At 43.5% G+C, this 23,914-nt stretch overlaps 1 protein-coding gene across 10 annotated transcripts in view; it reads left to right on the top strand.

The window, feature by feature from the left end:
- The window catches only part of DENND2B (DENN domain containing 2B), a 136,678-nt gene that overhangs the window by 73,977 nt on the left and 38,787 nt on the right, over positions 1-23,914 (top strand). For all 10 annotated transcript variants that reach the window (XM_039863515.1, XM_039863517.1, XM_039863516.1 and 7 more), the window contains one exon: positions 17,783-17,887. In XM_039863515.1, coding sequence (XP_039719449.1) covers positions 17,808-17,887 — 80 coding nt within the window. In that variant the 5' untranslated portion in view covers positions 17,783-17,807. The remainder of the gene's footprint in view (positions 1-17,782; positions 17,888-23,914) is intronic.

Below are 23,914 nucleotides of genomic sequence, written 5' to 3'. Positions count from 1 at the left end.
GAATGAGGTAGAGAGTGAAGGGATGGATGGGGAAGCGTATCTATGCAGCATGGTCCTTCTGAGGCCCATTGCTAGCCAGTATTATCTGGACCTCCATAGAGCCAAGTGGTTTCCTCCATGAGCTCTGAGCTCAGAGTGCCTCCAGCCTGATACTTGCCTGGATTGGCCATGATGCCTGTGTGAGTAATTATAGGTCACTGAATAGAACCACTAGTCAGCTACATCCCTCAAAAAGGCCTAATTGTAGGCTACAAATATGAAAATATACAAGAGCTTAGATATGTCATACCGCATTACAGAGAGCAGTGGCATGAGTCAGATGTGACTTGGGTGGCTTTTAGTATGTTGGGAGTTGCTTGGGGAGCCTGTTGGCTGGCCCAGAAGAAGGGAAGAGGCATATTCCCCACACTTCCCATAGGGAGACTGGGGACTTAGGGAAATGGGAGCAAATACATGCTGTGACCATAACTTGCTTTTCATATCTATACTTATACAGCCAAAGGAATGTGGTTATCTGAAGGTAGATTTGACTTTTCTTTGGAAATTGTAGGTACCACAGGTTTGCAAACCACATTAGAAAATGTCACGTTTGAGTCTCAGGATCCTTGGCATTTATGAGTCTAATATTTTTTGAATTCAACTATTTCTAATACTCTTGAAGGTCAGTGATGTGTCGTAGTCTGTAAATTATCGACTTCCAAGTTTGAAACAATTCTGCAAGGACTCAGGGAAGCAAGATGCCTTGTTACACTTGAGCCTGTCTAAGTGCTTGGCTCTAGACCTCTATTCAGAATTATCTTTGCATTTATTGGGAAGATAAAATGGGTTAGGACAAGGATTCTTAAAATGAGTCTATGAAGGAACTTTGGGAGCTTGTGAAACCCCTAAAATGGTAGATGGAAATTTATGTGCACATAAATTTTCTATGGAAGTTCCTGGGGTTTATTAGATACTCACAGGGCTCTGTGACCTCAAAGTGAATAACAACTGCTGCCCTCCAAAAAGTAGAGCTTTGGGACAGTCTCAGTGTGCACCCCTTTGATATCAAGGTGCTACAGTATACTTGGCAGTTACTGCTCATTCGGACTTAAGAAAGATTTCTCTAGTTTGCACTATGTTATGTCATGTGGTTCTGAATGAACTAATGCACTTACACTTCAAGGATGCAGGTTTTCCTTTAGAGAAAACTCAAATAATGTTTCAAAGTCTTTGAGGGCATTTTCCAAGTAGGAAACTTTTGAGAATGTTGGAATAAAAGTGCAGCTCTCTAAGGACTATTTGAAGAGAATAACATTGGATATGTTGCGTACAGTAGTCCCGCCTCATCCGCGGTTTCGCTTCTCGAGGTTTCAGTTACCTGTAGTCAGTCAGCTGCTGTCTGAAAATATTAAGTTGAAAATTCCGGAAGTAAACAGTTTATCAGTTTTAAATTGTTCACTATTCAGAGTAGCATGATGAAGTCTCACACCAGCCTTCTCTGTCCTTCCCAGGACAAGAATCATCCTTTTGTCCAGTGCATCCATACTGTATACAGTTGTCCCTCAGTGTCCCCAGGGGATTGGTTCCAGGACCCCCTGTGGATATAAAGATCCACAATGCTCAAGTCCCTTATACGAAACAACGCAGTATTTGCATATAACTTAGGCACGTCCTCCTGTATACTTTAAATCATCTCTAGATGACTTATAACACCTAATGCGATGTAAATGCTATGTAAATAGTTGTTATACTGTATTGTTTAGGGAATAATGACAAGAAAAAAGGTCTGTGCATGTATAGACACAACCATCTTAGGCCTAACTGCATAGTACACTTCAGCAACAACATAACTTTTAAAAAAAAATTTTCGATCTACTGTAGGTTGAATCTGCAGATGTGGAACCCGCGGATGGGGAGGTGGTGGGAAACTGTACCCCACCACCCCATTGGTTACTTAGTAGCTGTCTATCTTGGTCATCAGATCTATAGTTGAGGTGTCCCGGTGTTTGTGTTCAATAGTAGCCTGATGCTACATCACAATGCCTACAATCATTCACCTCACTTCATTTCATCACCTAGGCATTGTGTCATATCACATCATCGCAAGAATGATAAGTACAGTAAAGTAGGATATTTTGAGAGGAGAAGACACCGTGTTCACATAACTTATTACAGTATATTGTTATAATTGTCCTATTTTATTAGTTATTATTGTTAACCTCTTACTGTACCTAATTTAGAAGTTGAACTTTATCATAGGTATGTATATGTGAGGAAAAACATAATATATATAGGGTTTGGTGCTGTCCGTGGTTTCAAGCATCCACTTGGGGTCTTGGAACGTGACTTATTCCTTGTGGATAAGGGGAGATTACTCTATTGTTATTGTTAAGTAATCTGTTTCATTACCTGTAGATTCCAGTTGGAATCTAGCCTATAGCCCTAACACAACCTAGGTAAAGAAAATCTTGGAATTATTTCTTTGAAAATTGCTCTATAGTAATTACGCTGTCACTCAGATGGCCCCTAGCAAGATAATTGCTTGAGGCTGGTGGGGACATTTTAAATGCCTTGAGAGAAGTGGGGGTATCTGAAATACCTCTTATTACCTAAGTACACCACACTTATTTATTGCTGGGCCGAGGGAGCCCAGGTTCACCTAGAAGTGTGCTTTGTCTGGGGGGGCTTCGAAAAATGCCCAGCCTGGTTGCTGTGGTCTGGTGTGGTCCAGCACAATGCTGCCTTAGCACGAGGCCTCTCCCCAGGTGAGAAGGCAGCCCTTAGCTTGGTCTAGGTTTCCAGATTCTTGACTAGTAGTGGTGGTATGTAGGTGGGATTTACCTTGGGCTTTGGGATTCTCTTTCCTCTCAGTTTTAAATTCTTCAGTTAATTCTAAGAATCAGACATCTCAACATTGAAAGGGACCTTACATGCCACCTGTGCTAACTTACAAAGCAGAGGGTGGCAGGGGCGTGAGACAGTCTAACCTTATCTGCCTCTTTACTTTCGTATCCGTAGCATCTTAACTGAGTGGCTTTTAGTAGGAATTCAAAAATGCTTTTTAAATGAGCACGAGTCCCTGTAAGCGCCAACAACTTGAACAGAGCACGGTCATTACTTCATTTGTTCATTTATTTGACAAAAATTACTAAGCTCCTACTATGTTCCACTTACTCTAAGTTCTGTGATGTATTATAGTGAACAAGACAATCTTTATCCTCAGGAGTCTGCAATTGAGAAGTAAGGATTAAAAAAAAATATGGTCTCTCACTGGAATTTAAGTATAAAAAGTTCTCTCTCATTTTGGCCGTTCCGGATCTTCCCATTATCTGAAGTCTCTTTGGGGGAACCACAGAAAACACATCCAGTCCCTTTCTCATGTGCAAGCCTCCCCCCGTGCACAGCCGTTTCTTCTCCAGGGTGGACAGTCACTTCCTTTAGTCGTTTCTCCTTGTGCATGCCTCTGGCTGCCCTCTCCATCCTGGTCCCTATCCTCAGGATGCAGTCCAAACTGAGTCCACCCCTCTGGACAGTATGGAGTCCAGAACACAATATCCCAGACAATTTCCAGGGAATGTTTCAGCCTAGAGCCTTTTATACATTTCAGCTTTTCTCTGCTTACTCTGGGCTCACTCGAGGGATGATGGAAAGAGAAGGTCCAGGACTGGGCCAGACTGAGAACATCATGTTTGGCTAATCTCAGAATCGAAAACTCTTTTCTTTTGTCTCCTTTCTGCTCTTGCCTGCCCTCCCTGCCCACCTCCCCTTGGTATAAACGAATCTGCACAGAGCCTTGCTGCCAGTAGCTTGCCTTTCCTTTTCTGAGTCACTGCCCTTCATTGCTAAGGAAATTAGCATGAAAAAGCAAATTCCAGTTCTATAACTTTATTCTATTTCAGCCTATTGTCACATTCTCTACTCCGTCCCCCCCCACCCCCAAAACGACAAAAGAGAATCTGTGACATCACTACAGTGGGTTATAATCAACTGCTGTGATGTCAACAGATTAGGACTCCATGGAAGAATGGGGGGGGAGGAGTGTCAAAACCCCTTGGGAACAAGGGAGTTATTTTCATGCAAATCTTCACTCAAAAGCCCTGTTGGCCTTTTAGTGGTTCGGCTGTCAATGGAAGCCCTCCCTGCATTCCCATCACTCCTCTCTATGGATTTATGGTTTGGTTTGTGGACATTGCCCAAGTCTGAGCATGTGTGAAAGTCCCCTGCCGGCTGGCTTCTGGGCTGGCTTTGGGTTTTATTCAGGAGGTTGGTACGGATTAGAGCTTTTCAGCCAGGGGAGTTCAGAGGAGAGCCTGGGAGCCTGGGAGCCTAGGGGCAAAGCAGAAGCAGTCGTGCACCTCCTCTGGGCTGAGAGGGGGCTGGTGTGCAGCCACTTCTGTTCAGGCAGAGGGGCTGTTAACCGCTGTGGGAGGCCCGAGTGTGCGATCCATGGTCCTGAGGCTTGCTGTTTGCCAGCCTCTGGGGCAGGTTTGGACCTGCCCTGGGAACTCCTTCTTGGCTCCTGGATGCATACTTAAACACACCTGTTACAGAGGTTCTCAGAACTTTTTCAGTTCACAGGCCCTTAGTGTTTCAATAATTTTTTTCGCGGTGTCCATAGGCCAAAAGAAAACCTCAGTTTCATTTATCAAGTACTGAGATCTAAATAATTTAGTAAGTGCTTGTATCCTAAAAACTGAATAGCCATTTGAAAAAATTATACTTCTAAAGTGAGAGAAAAACTTTTATTTCCTTCTTAAATAACCACAATTACTAACTAATAGGATGTACTGGGCACTGCACAATATTTCACATCTTGGAATTAGATCGAATACTGCCATCCTCATTTCCTGTTCCACGTTACTTTTTACGTGGAACTTGCTTTTTACCACAGCAGCTGCTGAAAACCCAGTTTCACAAAGAAATGACATCATTGAGAAGTATGTAGTGCAATCTGATATTAAAACTGAACTCATGGGGTGCTTGACAAATGTTGAGTATTGCTGTTTTTCTCAAAAATATGAAATATCTTGCAGCACCCCTGTGAGTTCACTCCAGTGCTTGCAGCACCCCTGTGAGTCACCTACAATTGCTAAGTAGCATTTGCTTTGTTTAAAAGAGGGAAAAGAGGCACATTCTGTCCCTATCATGACCCTTAAAGAAGCTGGACAGATAGATGGACTCTCCTTATCTGCAGTCTCAGCTCCAGCAGGACTGCGTTGTTGGGGTGGGGGGCCTTTCTTTTACCGGAGTGTGTGTTTGTGAGCGTGTCCATCCCTAGGTGGGGAAGAATGGAGACAAAATGTCTGAAGAGCTGCAAGAGAGGGGCGTCTCATATTTATTTTGTGTTGATTCAGAGCTCTGTGAACTCAACAGCTTAAAGAAAAATGGGGTTTTAACACCAAGAATTTGGGGACCAGGCATGGGACCTGCCAATATTCTTTTCCAACTCCATCCAGACAGAGTTCGGCTGCAAGGGTGTACCTGGGATGGAGGATGGCTTCCTGCCACAAGATATGACAGAGACCAAAGGACTAAAGTGCTCTGCCAACCTCTTCAGATTCTGAGGTCTGCCACTTACTATGAAACCTTAGGCAGATTACTTAACCTGAGCCTCAGTTTCTTCATCCATCAATTGAGACAGCTAAGTTTAATGAGATAAATGCATGGATGGAACTGGCAAAGCCTGGCTGTATACGTGCACTTTCTCCTACTACCTTCCAAAACTGAGGAATTAATTGCTTTTCTTCAAAGAGAAATTTGGCCGTAATGATCCAGCTAAACTTTGCAGCTGAGAATTACTCTATTTCTTATTGATAAGTTTGCTCTCTGTATTTAATGTTCCCAAATCTCCTGAGCCCTGTAACCAGTGTACCTACTCTTAGAGGTTCCTTTTTCACTCTCTAAATGGCATTTTTAATTAACAGAGTTCTTATTCAATGTAGTCTAATTTATCGATGTTTTCCATTATAGTTGTCACTTTTTGTTTCTTGTTCAAAAAAATCTCAGCTTGCCTCAAGGTCTCCTTGGCTTTTGCTCATGTTTTTTCTTCTGCTTGCAATGTTCCTCCTTCTTTATCTTGCACAAGTTCCATAAGACTCAGCCCTGAGTTACTTTCTGCCTCTTGCAGAAGCCCTCCGAATTAGGTATCTTTCTCTTGTTCTCAGAGCTCTGTGTCCATACTGCTATCATAGCTCTTGTTAACATTGTATCAGGATCTTATCTTTACTTTTTTTTCCTCAGGCAGCACAGGGAGTTGCTCAAGAGCACAGTAGCATGGGGAAGATGCCCGCGAAGAGTAAAAGAATGAAAGCCTAAGGTCCTCACACCTATCTCCCTCTACTTTTCTGACAGTATTTCCCAGCCTTCCTTATCCCGTGCCCTTTTTTTTTTATGAGCATAAATATCTCCCAGGCAGATTGTGAGTGTGCTCCAGATTGAGAATTAACCACATTACAGTGCTTTAGAGAGGGCTGATCAGTAGTGTCCAAGACAGTAGGTAGGCATCATCAGGAAAGAAAGGTCCTGGGATTCATTAAGCCCTAGAGAAAGGACCTTTGCATTTCACAATGGGAAAGTGATTGTAATCTCTGCAGAGAGCGATTTCAGTTGAGTTCTTAGGCTGAAGCCATCTCTATCCTGAATATTTTAGGCACTCAGAGGCCGTGGTCCCATTTTGAATATTGTGAGTGGGTGTGATTGCTGCAGGTAGGTCAGACTCTGAACTGTGAAGGCTGGTAGGGCTGGAAGTTGGGCCTGAGTAATGGAGCCTGACGCTGCTCAGCCTGTCCAGGGAGGGCCACTCTGAGCTGGTGGCAACTGTTTTTTATTCAAAAAATGTTTACTGAGGGTCTCCTATGTCCCAGAGACCATTCTAGGCACTGAGGATATAGCTGTGAACGAAACACGAAAATCCCTAGCCTCACGGAGCTTATGTAAACAATAAATAAGTGGAAAAGAAAAGCAGTATGTTAGATGGTGATAAACATTATGGAGAAAAATAAAAAATAAAACAGAAAGGGGGAAATAGGGGTGCTGAGGGGTAATTTTTAATACTAAATTTTTATGGTATGGTCAGAGAAGTCCTCACTAAAAAGATGACATCTGACCAAAGATGTGGGAGATGAGGAACAGGTTCTCTTGGGGGAGCATGTCCTAGTTACATGTACAGCACGTGTAAAGGCCCTGAGGTAGGAATGTGCCTGGTGTGTCTGAGGAAATAATGAGAGTGTAACGTGGAAAGAATAAGAGGAAAGAGTAGCTGAAATGAGGTCAGAGATACTATGGGGACCCAGATGATGAAGGGTCTTGTAAGTCATTGTAAAGATTTTGGCTTTTACTTTGAGTGATTGGATGCCACGTAGAGGTTTTGAGCAGAGAGGTGATAAGATCTGCATTGATGCTCATGGTGAGTAAATTTGATGGTGGTAGCTTATTAGGGTCTGTTCTGATTGTTTTTGTTTTCTAGAGAAGCCGGAAGCAGAGTCAGCCAAAAGAGTCAGGACGAGGGAAGAAGTCTTAATGGCTGAGAGTTGGGGGAAAAGCTAAATCCTTGGCCCAGAGAATTCAAACGTATTCCCTCTCAGTTCTTTTGAGACACTGGTCCTGTCTCTCTCTCGTTTTTTGAATAAATGAATTCTTTTATCTTCATATTCTCATTATAGAGATGCGGTATTCTCCCTGTGCTACAGATAAGAAAACAGGGGTCATCTTGCCTAGTCACTGTACCTTACTACTTCCTAGTCCCTTTCTGAGAAAGCCGGCTTGTGGGTGGTGTGTTTTTCTAGAGCAGGGGAGGCATTTTGCCATCAATCAGGTTGAGTTCACCTAGACCTGCGAGCTTGGGAAGGGTGAGAATGAGGTCGATTTAGGATCAGGAAAAGCTTCAGAAAGTTGACATATGAACTGGATATTTAAGAGAAAAACCGGGTAGAGAACATCAAGATAGAAAGAATTGGTTGAACAAAAGCTCGGAGGCATGACATTCTGGGATGTACAGGAAATGGAAACTGGTGTGCTGTGGCTGGCCAGAGGGATAGCACTGGTGAGATAGGTCTGTGGCCTTTGAATCATTGTCATGATTACAGGACCCACCAAGCTTTTCTTGCCAAAGTGAAAGAGTAGTGACGAGCCCCCGGGAGCCAGGGTTCTTTGCGGGACAAACTTTCATCCTACTTTCTTTTTCCAAGTGGTGGCAAGTCATCAGGCAGAGTGGGCGCTATCGTCCTGGCAGAGCTGGGTTGAGCCGCTTGCTGAGAGGCTGAGTTTCCAGACTGGCAGAAACAGCTGTGTCTAGGTTTTTAAAACTATCTTGGAAGCAACCAGATTTTCTTTGGCCTGGAATTGCCTAACAAACCCTCACCCCATTTCAGGCTTTCAGGAAATGTTTAACACCAGCTTCAAACTTCCACAGAATCTGTACTGAAGTAGAGAAAGACCATCTGGCAGGCAAAAGGATTGAAAATGGTTGAGGATGAAACCCCAAACTTAAAGGGCTCTTTGAGGAGGAGGGTTGGGAAAGAGGATGTGGGAGTGATAAGTGGACATGAAGAGATGGAAAGAGAGCTTAATAATTTTTGATTATTTAACAACAACAACAAAATCATCTTTTCCTGTGTCTGGTTGAAGAGGATTTTAGCTTCATAGGGACCTGTCAAAACACCCGGCCATTTCTTCTGACTTCCCAGCAAAACAAATCTTGGTTCTTCTCCACTTGACTGGGCTTATAATCTCGACATTTTTGCTTAAAGGGCTTTCTGGACCTAGAACCCCAGAACCTGGGGGCAGGAATGGAAAAGATCCAAGGTACGAGGTATGTAGAAATAGTGATGGAGAAAAGGGGTCTGACATTTTGGAGGGAATTATGAGTTACACTGGAGACAATCCTTCCTGGCTCCCTTTCTAAAGCTTTTCGATGTCCACCCCCAACTTCTGAGCCCACTTTCTCCCCTGTCTCTTGTAATCTTTTCTTTTTAGGCACAGCAGAGCCAAAGACAGGGTTTGGGGCAGATAAACCAGTGAGAAATGAATCAGGAAAGGAGGAGGGGGAAAAAGGAGTGAAGGAAGAGAAAACCAGCATGAATGAGATGAAGGTAAATTTCCTAGGAACAAGCCTTTCCTTACGGGTGTGTTGGGTGGGAACCTGTTGCTTCATCGGAGTCCTGGAAGACGATCGGGATGCTTGTGAGATTGAAAGCCCTGAGGTAGGTTAAGATTGGCTGAGAGGTGTGAGGAAAAGGCCTGCCATTGACAGTGTGACTTTTGGAAGGAGAGGAGTGCATCTGAAAGGATAATGGCCAGTGCTACAATTTCTAGGGCCCTTTGTCATCCTTGCCTTCAATTCTCTGGGGGCCCTCTTTTGTCATTAGTTAACAAGTCCGTTTACATATTCAAGCACCTTTTTTTGTGCAGAACTCTGCTAAGTATGGAGGATTGTTCAGAAAATGGAGAACTAGCTAGCACTGCCCTACAGCTTTCTCAGCCATGTGGGGACAGAGCTGGCCTGGACGTCAGACCAGCGGGATGGCTGAACTTCCTAGGAAATCCAGAGAGCAGAGAGGCTGTGCAGATGAACTGCTACATCAAGTCCTGGCTGTTAGTTCAGGCAGAGCTGTGAAAGGTAAACAAAGCCCTTCCCGCCTTAGCCCAATCCAGGGACACTGCAGGAGAGAAAGGAAGAATCAAATGCTCAGACTTTTGAGAACCATGATTTTAAAGGAACTCATTCTAATGACGACCTTCCCTTAAGCTGGCTGTGCCAATATTGGTCACTTAGACTCTTGGAGGAAGAATTAAAAGAACTAGGCCCTCCTGTGGGGGAGTTGCCAGTCTGTTCAGTATCTCCTTGACCAGAGCCTAGGGATGCAGAAGGGTGGTAGGCGGGAGTTAGTAATAAAGTCCAGAGGGTCCGAGTGGGTGTTCCCTGGGCAGGGTGAGAAGGCAGGTTGCCCTGTGCAGAGCTGGGTCTCTGGGCTGTAACCAGGTTCTGAGGGCACACACAGAGCTCAGCCCTCTGACCCACTGTTTCCTTCCTTCCCTTCGGGCTGCCTCTGAAGCTGCTACTTCCACATGAAAGATTGCTTAAGAAATTAGTGGACCATAGATGTCGGCAGAAATTCTCTCATGTGGTTTAGAGGTTTCCTTTGTCAGGTGTCTCGACTTCTGGACAAGTAAAGCAGAATGGTTGGCAGTGTTCGTGCTTCCTCTCAATGGCAACTTCAGCCCCAGCAGAATGGGACGCTTCCCTCCAAAGGCATGCATCTGTTCTCATCACTCTCAGTGTTCAAAAGTCTCCTTCAGGGGCAAGGCATACTGTCACGTCCACAGCGAGGCCTGCGGAAAAGTACCAGCTAGACCTTTAGAAATGTTGCCTCAACAAGGGGAAGCCATCTTTTGCTCTAGGTTGAGAAGGTTCATTCTTAGTTCCTCAGAAGGAGCTCCCTTCAGGGACCGACCTCTAACAGATCCCTTCTTGGATCGGGTGATGAGATTGGATTGGGGGGAGAGGGAGCACTAAGGGAGCTGGATAGAGAGTTGCAAGATGAAGGCCGAACTGAGCTAACTCAGGGAGCCTTCAGGGGCTCTTTCCTCCAGTGGCAGTGAGGAGAATAGATGGAGTTTTCAAGTGGCCAAGAGGCGTGCCTTGCACTAGAATAGGCTTTTCTCCTCAGCTCAGGCCCAGCTGTCTAGGAGGCTTTGTGTGGCTGCTCCTCGCGCAGTAGCTTCTCACCCTTCCCTGCTGGGGTGCAGTCTGGGGCCGCAGCATTCAATGGCTGCCTGTGAGTCAGGGCACAGAGTTGTGTAAGCCTGGCCAGTGGTTGGCATTGAGTGGGAAGGGACAGTGGTAAATTGGAGAGAGCTTGCTGCATGTACTCTGGTAAGGCCAACTGTTGCCATATAGAAATGCAGACAGTGATGGCAGATTTTCTAATTTTTCAAGAGAAGCCAGAATCTGAGTTTTTGTTTGTATTTTATTTGTACACACTCAATTTTTAAAATGTTTGACAACTAATTCAGAGTTTTTAAAAATAAAGGAAAGGCCCAGTGAGACACATTTTTGCTCTTGCAACCGACCTGTTTATGTCTTTGGGTATAAACTCTTTTCCCAGGAGTTCGAAAGTGAGGAGAAAGTGAGGAAAGCAGTTTTTAGCTACTACAGGTGGGTGGCAAAAAGAGTTGTTTCGAGATGTAGGACTTCTGAGCACACTGAAGACTGAGGAAACTGTTTAGAGGAGATATAGGTAATGCTTTCACCGGGTCCAGTGATGTGCCTGCTCCTTTGTCACTGAGGGCCCGTAGTTCTACGCCGGGTGGGAGGAGGACGAGGGACCGAGTGTCCCTCTTTTTTTGCTCACGGCTGGGCAGACTCTTGGGAAGATGGTCGGTCAGTAGTCACCCTTCATACTTTTCTAAGTTCTCAGAGAGCAAGTTGTAGGACACAAGTTTTCATACCTATGGGTGTATAAGACTAGCCTGAAGTGCTTTCTGAAAATGCAGATTCCTAGGCGCCACCCCACAGATCCCCCCCCATTCAGGAGGTGGGGGTGGGACCTGGGACTCTGCGTGTTTAACAAGCCCCCCATCAGTATTAAGGAAAGCGAGTGGATGGAGGAGGCAGAGCTGAGTCCACATTCCTGCTCTTCCTTCACTGGGCGAATGCTCTTTGGCTAGTCATTTAATCGCTCTGAGCCTAAATTCCGATTAGGTCTGTATTATCTATTACCTCATAGAACAGTGAGAGCTGAATTAGAAGATGATTGGAGGTAGTACTGGGTCCTGGCTCACTGCAGGCCACCTGGGCTCAAATTCCTGTGTGACTGGGGCAAGCTATTTTTCTCAGTGCTTTGGTTTCCTTAGTAACGTGTAAATAATAATAGTACATACTTCATAAGGTTGTTAAAAGAATTAAATGATTTAATACATGTAAAGTACTTATAACTTGAGCTATTATAATTGTATAAAGAATCTAGCAGCATGTCTCATTATAAAATGTACCCTTGCATTTCCCTGGGTCCAATTACTGTGGGTAACAGATAGGTTAAGGCAGCAGTCCCCGACCTTTTTGGCACCAGGGACCAGTGCTCCTTTGAGAATCCAATGACTGATGATCTGAGGTGGAGCTGAGGCAGTGATGCTAGCGCTGGGGAGCGGCTGCAAATGCAAATGAAGCTGCACTGGCTCATGCTCACTCACCTGCTGCTTACCTTCTACTGTGTGGCCCGATTCCTAACAGGCCACAGACTGGTACTGGTCCATGGCTGGTGGGTTGAAGACTCCTGGGTTAAGGCTTACTTCAAATGTCACCTTGCTTTGAGGCCTTGCTGGAGTCCACCTTTGACTTGACTTTTTCTCCTTTAAAGTTAGCTCCCCCAGGGCAGGAACTATGTCTGCCCATTTTTGTATCTGGCACCTTGTATAGTGCCTAGCATGGAGTCAATGGATTGAATGGTAGTGCCAAGGAATCTGAAAAGCGACTCAGGCTTGTGAATGCAGAGGTCGCCTTCCAAATACCTAGAGAAACATGAATGAAGAAAAACCTTTTACTATTAAGCTTCTGTGTGCCAGACATAACAATCATGTGAAGTAGATCATATCATTGCTCTCATAGTGAGAAAGTTGAGTCTTTGCAAGTCACTTATGCGATGTCACTTAACTAGCAGTTGATAGAGGCAGGGTCGGACTTAGTTATCTGACTCCACGTCAGGTGTTCTTCCCTGTGGTCTCTGTCTCAATGCAGAGTTTGTAGAAGAGTTCTAGAGGTCCTTTATTATGTTCCTTTCTCTGTATGGTAACTCTTCAGATAGTTGTTTATCATTTGTCAGAGCTGGGTTTTTGAGCAACTCGTGATTGCTGGTAGATGCTAATGGAACAGTTTCATTTCCAAACATGCAATGTCTGCCTGGCCTTTGCCATCGTTGGGCCTGGGAACTAGTGAAACAGACTCTCATCCCCTTTGCTTCCCCGCTCCATTCCCAGTGGGTGTTTCCTCTGCTTGGGAGCATCTTCTCTCCTTGCAGCTTGACTGGCGGAGGTGTCAGGCATAGATGAACATAAATGAGAGCCTGGGGTTGTGCTGATGGCCCTAGGGGAAGCAGCGTCCCCCAGGGAGCCAGCCATGCAGAGTGCTCACGTCTGAGCTTCAGGCGTAAAGAGTTAGTTAGCCTGGTGTTCAATTCCTTTTCACATGTCTTCTGCCCCTCCTAGATGCTTTCCTGGCCCTGGTAGACCTGGCCTAGAGCTAGCAGGGGGGAGGGAGGACCATAAGAAGAATATATTTTTCGTCTGGTCTTCTGACGTATTGGGCCCTTCTGGGGTCCTCAGCAGTGCCTGCCTGAGATGCCTTAATGCCTAGGCCACTTCTGAGAATAGCAACCATGCTCTTACAGAAGGGTGACCAAAGGTCCCTGCCATGGGCCTGGTTAGTGATTTTGATTCAATCCTCTTTTGGTTACATCTTCACAGGATTTTTCTTCTTGGCCCAGGCAAATGTCAGAGTCATCTATATTTTTCCTTCTTACTAAGTTGGTTCTGTTCTCATATTTGACTACATAATAACGTTTCAGAGCAGTGGGTTCACTCTCCTTAGGGCAGGAGTTCAGGGAAAGAAGGAAAATATTTTTCATTATGTTCTTTTAATATATTTCAGTTTCTGGATCTTTTCACACGTCTTCTGCCCATTCCCTGAGAGCCTGCCCTGGAGCTGTTAGAGCATGTCCGGTGTTGTTTTGATGGGTTATGATGGTTGTTGCGACTGTTGTTGCCATGGGCACAGTTGGAAGCTGCTACTTAGCACATTGATTCCTGGTAGCACTGTGCTCCCTAAGGATCCTGAGAACTGGCCTGGGAAGGCTTCCAGAAGCTGTCACTTCTCTCCCTTCCTTCTGTTGCACACCCAGCCATATACCAAACACTTAACTTGGCACTGGGCTGGTGCAGGTAAAGAAATATCTCACCAGAGCTAGTGTGCGTAGATGCTCTGATGGCAGGGTTGACTTCTCCTCTTCCTCCTACTTGTCACCATCACCATCAGCACAATCACTAGCATCATGCTGCATACTTAAGTTTATAAACACTTTTTTCCCAACAGGTAGGGATGGCTTTTCTCCACTTTATGAAGGGCAAAAGTGAGGCTCAGTTTTGGTTTCCTTTTTCCTAGAGCATCTGTAGTTTTCACCTTGGAGGGATGTTTCATTTCTGTCACCATCAGATAATCGCCCTTACGCCTACTGGCTGTGTCCTCCCTTTCCAACTCCACCCACTACCACCATCACCAAAAACAACCCCGAGAGCGTCCATGAAGTTAAAGAAATTAGAGGTGGTGCATTTCATGTTGAACTATCCATAATATCAAGAATTAGAGTTTAGCTTATTGTCAGTCAAGACCAATCACTCATTGGCACCATGGTAATAATTAGATGACCTCCAGGATTAAGCTCATAAGTGGCCATAAATACATATGTTTAACTTTCACATCCAGTTATACTTCATTTTGATCAGTGTGATGAGAATGCCAGTCAGAACAAGAGAACTGTTGTTCCTGACTCGTTCAGCTTCTAGGAGGTGGTGTCGGCCCAGGCCAAGGGTGCACATTCACAGTGGTTGTCGCTCACATCCACTCTCCAGAGGCACTTGAAAAAAGTTTGTTTCGCCCTTAAGTTTTATTTTAACATCTATACTGAGATATTCACATGCCATAAAATTCACCCATATTAAGTATATAATTCAACCGTTTTTAATATATTCACAGAGTTATGCGACCATCACCATTATCTAATTCCAGAACTTTTTTCACCCCAAAAAGAAACGCTTACACTCATTGCAGTCACTCCCCATTCTTCTATCCTTAACGCAACCCTTTGCAACCACTAATTTACTTTCTGTCTCTATATATTTGCCTTATTCTGGACATTTAAAAAATGTCGGGGATCATCCATGTTGTAGAATGTATAATGTATCAATGTGCTTTATTCGTTTTTATATGTGGATAATAATCCAGTGTATGAATATACCCCATTTTGTTTATGTGTTTGTTCATTGGTGGACATTTGGGTTGTTTCCACTTTTTGAGTATTATGAGTAATGCTGTTATGAACATTAGAGTGTACAAGTACTTGCGTTGACATAACATTTTTATTTCTCTAGGATATATACCTAGGAGCAGATCACGATGGGTCATATCGTAACTCTGTGTGTAACTTTTGGAGGAACTTCCAAACTGTTTTCCAGAGTGACTACACCATTTTTACTTTCCCACCAGCAATGAATAAAGGTTCCAGTTTCTCCACAGCCTCACTAGCACTTGTTTGTGTCTGTCTTTGATTATAGCCATCCGAGCGGGTGTGAAGTGATACCTCATTGTGGTTTTGATTTGTATTACCCTAATGATGTTCAACATTGTTTCATGTGCTTACTGGCCAATTTTATTTCTTTGGAGAAATGTGTACTTAAATTCTGTATCTGCTTTTTTAATTGGGTTGTTTGTCTTTCTGTTACTGAGTTGTAAGAGTTCTTTATATATTCTGGACACAAATTCCTTAGCATATACATGATTTGTAGATAATTTCTCCCATTATGCAGGTGTTTTTTTTTTCTTTTCTTTTTTTTTTAATTTCTTGATGGTATTTTTTAATAGCACAAAGGTTTTTTTATTTTGACATAATGTAGTTTATGTCTTTTTTATTGTTATTGCTTGTGCTTTTGGTGTCATAGCTAAGAAACCATTGCCTAATCAGGTATTACAAAGATTTACCTCAATGTTTTCTTCTAGGCTTTGCTTTCGTAGTTTTAACTCTTATGGTTAGGCCTATCATCCATTTTTACTCAATTTTTGGAATGGTATGAGATAAGTGGCCTACTTTATTCTTGTACATATGAATATCCAGTTGTCCTAGCACATTTATTGAAAAGACTCTTCTTTCCCTATTGAATTGTCCTGGCATTTTTTTTTGAAAATCAGTTCATAAATGTATGGGTTTATTTCTGGACTCTCAATTCTATTCTATTGATCTCTATTTCTATTCTTATACCTATACATAATAGTCTTGATTACTGTCTCTTTGCAGTGTTTTGAAATTGTTAAGTCTGAGTGAGTCCTCCAACCTTATTCTTCTTTTTCAAGATTGTTTTGACTGCTGTGGGTCCCTTGCATTGGCATAAAATTTCGGGATCACCTTGTCAGTTTCTGCAGTTGATGGGTATTCTGTTCACTCTTCAGATCAATTTGGTGGATATTGCCAACTTAACAATTTTGAATTTTGTGATCCATGAAAATGGGATGTCTTTCTATGTATTTATATGTTCTTCAATTTCCTTCAGTGATGTTCTGAGTTTGTAGTGTACAAGTCTTGCACTTCTTTTGTTAAATTTATTCCTAAGTTTTTTATTCTTTTTGCTGCTATTGTTAATTTTTTTTTCCTCGATTTTATTTCCTGATCACTGCTAGTGCATAGAAATCAAATTAGTTTTTAAAAATATTACTCTGGTGGGATATAAATCTGAAAGCAGCAAACAAACATGACAAGCAGAGACTCATGAACATGGAGAGTAGACTAGTGGTTACCAGAGGGAAGGGAAAGAGAGGGGAGGTAGCTAGGGTAAAAGGGGTCAAATATGTGGTGACAGAAAGAAATCTAACTGTGGGCAGTGAACACACAATGCAACATATATATGACTTACTATTGAACTGTACATTTGAAACTTACTGGATTTCATTAACCAATGTCACCATAATAAAAAGAAATATTACTCTGTATCTCAAAAAACTTGCTTGACTTTATATATTAGTTTAAGAGTTTTTTAGTGAAATCCTTAGGATTTTCTACATACAAGATCATAACATCTGCAAATAAGAGATAATTTTACTTCTTCCTTTCCAATCTAGATGTACCCTTAAGTGGTAACCTTTTTCTTCTTTTCATTATTTTAGCATAAAATAATCTCCCCTAAGTAATGGTGATATGTTTGCTAACTCCATATGATACATGAATGGACATTTTTCATTTTTAAGTACCTAAATACCTTAATATATATTAATTTTAGTCTAATGGGCATTAGAAAAAATATGATAGCTCATGATTTTTTGGCGTTGGCTCAAGTGTCACTTTATCAGAATGTTCTTCTGTGAACATTTAATTTAAAATAATAGACCTTCACTTTTCCTCTACCTTGCTTCATTTTTTTCTACATGCCATTTATCATCACCATCCATATTATAAACCAGATTACACTTATGTATCACATACGTGCGACATGTATATGTTTATTGTCTGTTTCTCCTCACTAGGATGTAAATTTCATAAGGGCAGAGACTTTTGTCTCATTCTGTGCTAGATGGCAATGCCTGGGACATGGTGCTCAGTTAATATTTGTTGAATGAACGAATGATTAATTATTTAGAACAAGGTTAAATATTTTAAGAAAAGCAAGTCAGTTTCAAGTTGATTCAAGAACGATATTGAAAAAATAGTTGTTCAGGAGGTATGCAGATATGGTAAAATTTATAAAGGCTGTGGGACATGCTGGAAATTTGGGACACTCTAACTTAAGAAATGAGAAGTAGGATGGAAATGGAGTTTATTTCTGTGGACAGATAAGCTATCTGTTAGCTCACAGACTCTTTTTCCAACCCACATCAGGGGTCCCTTGAGGCTCTTAAGCTATAATATGTGGAATTAAATACATGTGGGAAAGTGGTTCCTACCACCCGCCACAGAAACCCTCTTGGCAGTTTTGGAGGTCATCTGGAAATGTTTGAGGTGCTTTTGGCTGCCCGTGGAAACTTGGCTTATAGGCCTTGTCTTCTTTGCAGGGCTCTGGGTTTGCAGAGAGCCGAAATGACCATGACTGCCAACAAGAATTCCAGCATCACCCACGGAGCTGGAGGCACTAAGGCCCCTCGAGGGACTCTGAGCAGGTGAGTAGGGGAGTGCTACTGGGTGAATGGGGATCACTGGAGGCTGATGTACAGGGACAGCCAAATGGCCTGGGTCCTGGGTAAGATCCCTGCCAAAACGTAAATGAGTATCATCATGACTCTGACAGTCATCCACATAAATGAAATGATCTGGGCCCAGCTCATGCTGACCGTGAAGCAAAAGTTGTCTCTAATATGTATGTACACCATTTTCCAGTTCTGTAAGTCTCCATAAAAGAGAGCAAAGAGGATCCCTAAAACAAACATTGCTTTGTGCTATTGGAGGAGCCTAAAGCTGTAGGAACGGAGCCAGCAAGAAGCAGCTGATGTTCTTTTGGCTGTATTTTTTTCCCAAGATGGGGACAGCTTGGGGACTATGCCTGAGCTAGGCTGTGCCTGAGCTATAGTAGAAAAGGCTGACCACATTGTGGGTAGAGGTGGGGAAGCAGTAATGCATATGAGTACAAGTTCCAAGCAGAAGTTTAGTTTTCTAAGAATTTAACCTGAGCTGCAAACAAAGCAGCTTGGGAGAATTTTAGTCAGTGTAACCTGTAATCCACTTTGCTGGTTTTGTCTTCTTTTTGAAAGTGGGAATGTAGGACCATAGAAAAACTATGGGTTTTGGAATCATTGAGAATTGGCTTCAAATCCAAGTTCTAACCACTTACCAGATAGTGCGATATCAGGGTTTTTTTAATGCTCTCTAAAATCTTGGTTTCTTGTCTGTAAAATTATAGTAGTACTTATCTCACAGAGTTACTGTGAGGATTAAACGAGGTAATATATGTCAGTGCTCAGCATAGTATCTGGCATAAAGACACTCAGTAAATGTTGGCTCCCTTCCTGTGATAGGATAAAAGCTTCCAGAGCTGGCAGGTAGATGTATAGCTCTCCCCTGGGCTTTTCAGGTCTTGGCCAAGGCTGATAGCTGATGTCCTAGAAGAACCTCCAGGCTCTTTTATTAAAGCCACATACCTTTCGTAGCCCCTTCTGCTAAATCTCAGGTAGACAAGTTTGGCTTTTGGGGCCTCAGCCACTAGAATGGATAGCTGTGAGAAGGATGCTCAGCTTTAGACTGGGATAGGGCTGAGCAGGTGAGTAGGGGATGCTCAGCTTCCTAGATGTCTGGGCTGTGCAGCGCCAGGCTGAGCCCAGTGGGATGTGGCACAGTCCGGTCTGGCCAGAGGTGGTGGTAGATGTTTGATTCATTCAAAGCTGGAATGCAGATATGGTTGGTAGGATGGGGTGCTCCTGGGGAGTGACTGGCACATATGAGGCAGGAGAGGAGTTCCCTACACCACATATGCAGGATTTGGTCCCCGTGGAAAGGGTCTGGGTGGACTGTACCAACTGAAGGAACAGAGGTTGGTAGGTTCTGATATGTTAAGTATATAAGAGCTTCATACTTAGACAAACAAATTGTATATCTACTTTGTGGCAAAAAGACCAGCAAGAACACTCTTGCCCACTACGCACATACCTTCTCTAACCTAGACTGGAGTTGCTCGCATGCTTGCTTCCCTGAACTAGGTGTGGCTGAGAAGGGCAGGGATTGCCAACTTCTTGGGTAAAACAGGGACATGTGGTAGCCAAGGCAGAAACAGGTCTAGATCTTAAGGTCCTTGTCTCCCATTGTCTGCTTCTGGGGAAGCAGCTTCGCTGGCCTCTCACCAGCCTGGTGAAAGATGGGGACTGGGAAGTAAGGTTCCCGTTTCCTGTATGTGAGACTGTAAGGGTGAAATAAGCATTCTATGTGATCGTATGGTTTTACTTTTAATTTTAAGGAAATCGTATATTTAGAACCTGAATTAGAAATTTCCATACCCAACATCCTTAATTCCTGTAAGTATTCATTTTTTCTTCTAATTTCCACTATGTGGGGTGAGGGGAGAGGGTGGGAAATGCATTTTTATATCAGTCACAAAGCAGAATTAAGACTGCTGACAGGTTCCCCAGTTTCTATTTGGAATATATATGTACATGTTTCAAACATTTTTAGAAACTGCTTTTTAGCTTCCTAGCATGCTTGCCATCACAATATGATGGATGGTGTTTGTAAATATCTGAGTCTCTGATGTGCCTAAAAAAAGCATTTTTCTAGCCTTCCTTCAAAGTCTTGACTTCCCTTCCTTCCTGCTACATTTCTGCTTCCCTCCCTCCCTTCTTTCCTGGGCTTTTGGCATGCAGTCACAGGCCTCTGGGGCGAACTACACCCTTCTCTCAGAGGCTACCAGTGGATTACAGATGTTATTTTCTAAATTGTCACCCGGTGGTTCTCTCTGGCCACCTTCACCCCCAGTCTCATCTGGGGAGTATTCTTTGGGCTGAGTAGAGCAGTTCAGGTAGAAGTTATCGTCATTGAACTCTGAGGGCTCTCCTCCTAGATGCCAGGCTCTGTGGTGAACAGTAGGGGACAAAGAGGGATGATCCATTCTCTTTCTTCATGGCATTTACAACTTGGATTGATGACCTTGGGACCTGAATTTGTTAGTCTGACCTTTCAAAAGATGTTGGGCAGTGACCCGGGGCCCTTTTATCATTGCCAGCCCAGGAGTCCCAGTGGGGGAAAGACTCTGTGGTGTGACCAGACTTTGGTTGAGGAGTGCTGGGTGCTAGGGCCTTGGAAAACTGGGCCTTTGACTCTCTGGCTGCTTTGGGGATCTCCACATCATCCACATGGAGGCAGAGGAACCCGGTGATGCTAAAGGGGCAGAGTATACTCTGAAGCATGGAAAACTGGTGGGGAAGGGTAAATGGGACCCTGTAGAACTGTCAAGATATGCATTTGCAAGGGTGTATCCTTCACCTAATGCTACCACTAAGCCAATATGGGTTAAAGGTCCTGAATTCCATTCCATTATTAGGTTTTTATGAGTGTTTTGCTAATTTATATCTTCCTTTTCCTTTGTAGCCCAGTTTGGATTTGGCAAGATACGTACGTAGGGGGAGGAAATCTAAGCCTTTTCATTTGACCACCAAAGTTGTGTTCTTTGCTGTTTTGGTCTCCTGGAGAGGTTTCCCTTTCTCTTTGTTAATGGGGTTTTACCTTTGGTTTCCAGATACATCCCATTCCCCTATCCTCTACCCCACCCCACCCCACAGGCATTTTCTTAGCTCATAAGATTTGGCTGTAACCAAATCTGGAGGTGGGAGGGTGAGATTCTCAAAACTCCTCTGAGTTCCACAGGTCAGGCTTTATGCTTTTTCTGGTGTCTGTCAATGAGTGGGGGCGGGACTAAAGAAGCAGCTTGGTGACCTGCAAACAAAGAAGGGTTATGTTTAGAGCTAACTCAGCCACCTAGATGGGTGAACTTTGACACTCGTTGCTCTCAGGAGATTTCGGTTGTGTCGTAAGGCCTGGTGGGCAGTAGGGGCTTTTCTCAGAAGACTTGTCATGCCTGCTGATCTCAACAGCTTCTTCATTCTGAAAATTCAACACCTGAGTCATTGAGACTTGGAAGTGCGGGTCATCAGTAATATGTTTGGAAACCTTGCCTCTGGATGCAGGTGTGGGAAACTTGGGTATCTGGGAAAATGTAGACTTCTTGAGGTCAAGAACTTTGATTTCTTTTCATCTTCCCTGAGCCTAGAACAATGCCTAATACGTAGAAAACAGTAACTATTTGTTGACCAGTTAATTAGATGCTTGGGAGATCAGCTTCTTAGAGCTTAGGCTGCTCTACTATTTGAGTCCTCGTAGTACTTTCCTAGTGAGTCTTGTTAACTTTGGACTCCCTTTCCATTCAATCCACAAACTCTTAGAAAGGCAGAGCTGAAAAAGAATCTTAGAGCTCATGCAGTCTTGTTTCATTTAGGCCTTGACAACAGATCTTTCAGTATCACTCTAGATTTTTTTCTTGAGGGATAATTAAAGGGATAAATAAACTGTGTAAATTAAAGTGTACAGTTTGATAAGTTTACACACACACACACACACACACACACACACACACACACACACACACACACACACACAAACTGTCATCATAATCTGGAAGCCGTTTCTTAATTTGAGAAATTTTTCCTGTCTAGAAAGACTGAGAATTTAACAATTTTATTTTGTAACCCAGAAAGCCCATTTATATTTTCTTTAAATTTTGCTTGAAAACTGAACAGTTCTGCTTTAGACTCATCTCTTTTCTTTTTCACCATAGGCAGCTAGCATAAGTCAAATGGCACCTTCATCACTCTGCCTGGAAATATCTTTAGCTAGTTCATCTAACTTGTTAGGTATGTTTTCTATTTTCCATGTTACCCCAGGTGACAGAATTACCAAACTTTTTATCATTACAATGGTCTTCCCTCCTCTAGCTTCCAAGAACATTTTTCTTATTTTCTCTCAAGCCCCACTTGACAGCCTGTCACTCAGCTCCAAACTCATTGTTTTAGGATTCTGTTTCAACAGAAGTCCACTTCTAGGTACCAAAATCTGTTACAGTTATCTACCGCTACATAAGTACCCTAAATTTTATGGTATAAAACAACCATTTTATTATGCTCCCAGACACTCTGTGGATTAGGAATTCTATAGAGCACCCCAGGATGGCTGACTAGTCCCTGCTCCACAGTTGTCTGGGACCTCGGCTGGAAAGACTTCAAGATTTGGGTGACTCAGTGGCTAGGGACTGGTATCACCTGCCGGTGTCTTCCCTCACATGTCTGGGAGTTGATGCTGCTTATTGCTGGGACCTCAGCTGGGACTGTCACAACACCTACATGTGCCTTCTCCATGTGGCCTGGGCTTCCTCATAGCATGGGAGATAGGAAGTGGAAGCTGCTGGTTTCTTGAGTCCTGGGCCTGAAAAGTGGTACAGATTCATTTCATCTGTCTTCTACAGGTCAAACAGTCATAGAGCCTAGATTTAAGAGGAAGGTCATTTTGACAGGAAACATGTCAAAGACTTTTGAGACCAGTTTTTAAGACTATCATAAGTACTTTTAGCATGGTTTCCTGGACCTGCATCTCTCTCCCTCTCGGCTTTGCACAGTGCCTGGTTCTACTTTATATAGCAGTCCCATTTTTATTGGACTAGGGCATTAGGGATATTCCTATAAGGCATCATATTTTACCTGCCTCAGAGAGGGCATTTATCTTGTAAATTCTATATGTTCATTGCTGCTACTTCTTCGAAGACTTGGGGTTCCCACCCAAGAGCTCACCAGTCCTCTTTGTGCTTCCCTAGAAATCAGCTCAGGGGCAGGCAGGTAAAACTTTGGTAAATTCTTAGATGAGCTTTCTGGAGGTGAAAAGGTGGCTCAGTTACAGTTCCGACCCTATTTAGCTACGATTCTACTTACCTTGACTCAGCTGTGGTTGACCTCAAGAGTCTCTGTCAATGGTGGCCCTGCTGCAGCCCACCTTGAAGGATGAGGCTGTCCTGGACCTTGTTGCAGCTTTCCAGCCATTCAAGGTGTGGTTGCTTTGGAAGCAGAAAGGCCAAGCTGTGAGCGTCACCCTGTCCTTTGGCTTTATATCAGGACTGTCCCAGAGTAGAAGTTATTGAGCTGAGCCTCTGGCCTCAGGAACAAATTTTTGGACCTGCTGATAGAAGATTCAGGCAGCCTTTCTCCCTTTTCTCCTCTTGGGTGCCTCAGAGGATAGCCTTGGGGGAGTACAGTGAGAATGCCAAAGGTGGGGCAGTCACAGAGTGGTGAAAGGATGTTGATGCCCACTGAGCCAATAGGGCCCACCTTAGTTGAGCAGCCTAGTATGGTGAATGGCCAACTCCTAGGCAGTTTCATTTGAAGCAGGCTAGACAGCTGCTTAGTAGGGACTAAGCATATTGGAAGCTGGGCCCAGTATAACCTTAACCTGTAGACAGGCTCCCTTTATGACACCCACAGACCATCTTGATGCCCCTGGGCTATTTCCTGGACTCTCAGGAACCTTCTCAAGCTGGCCTCAACTTGGTCCTCTTCCTGATAGCCTTGCAGCTAGAACATGTTGAGTTCAGAACTGTCTTGTCATCAAGGATTAAAGATAGCCTTTCTTCCAAAAAAAACGTCCCTGGGTGCACTTAAAAATAT

This window comes from Pteropus medius, unplaced genomic scaffold (assembly GCF_902729225.1).
Source record: "Pteropus medius unplaced genomic scaffold, Ma_sr-lr_union100, whole genome shotgun sequence".
Classification (NCBI taxonomy): Eukaryota; Metazoa; Chordata; class Mammalia; order Chiroptera; family Pteropodidae; genus Pteropus; species Pteropus medius.
The sequence above is the reverse complement of the archived record's forward strand: the minus strand, read 5'-3'. Positions and strand labels throughout refer to the sequence as shown.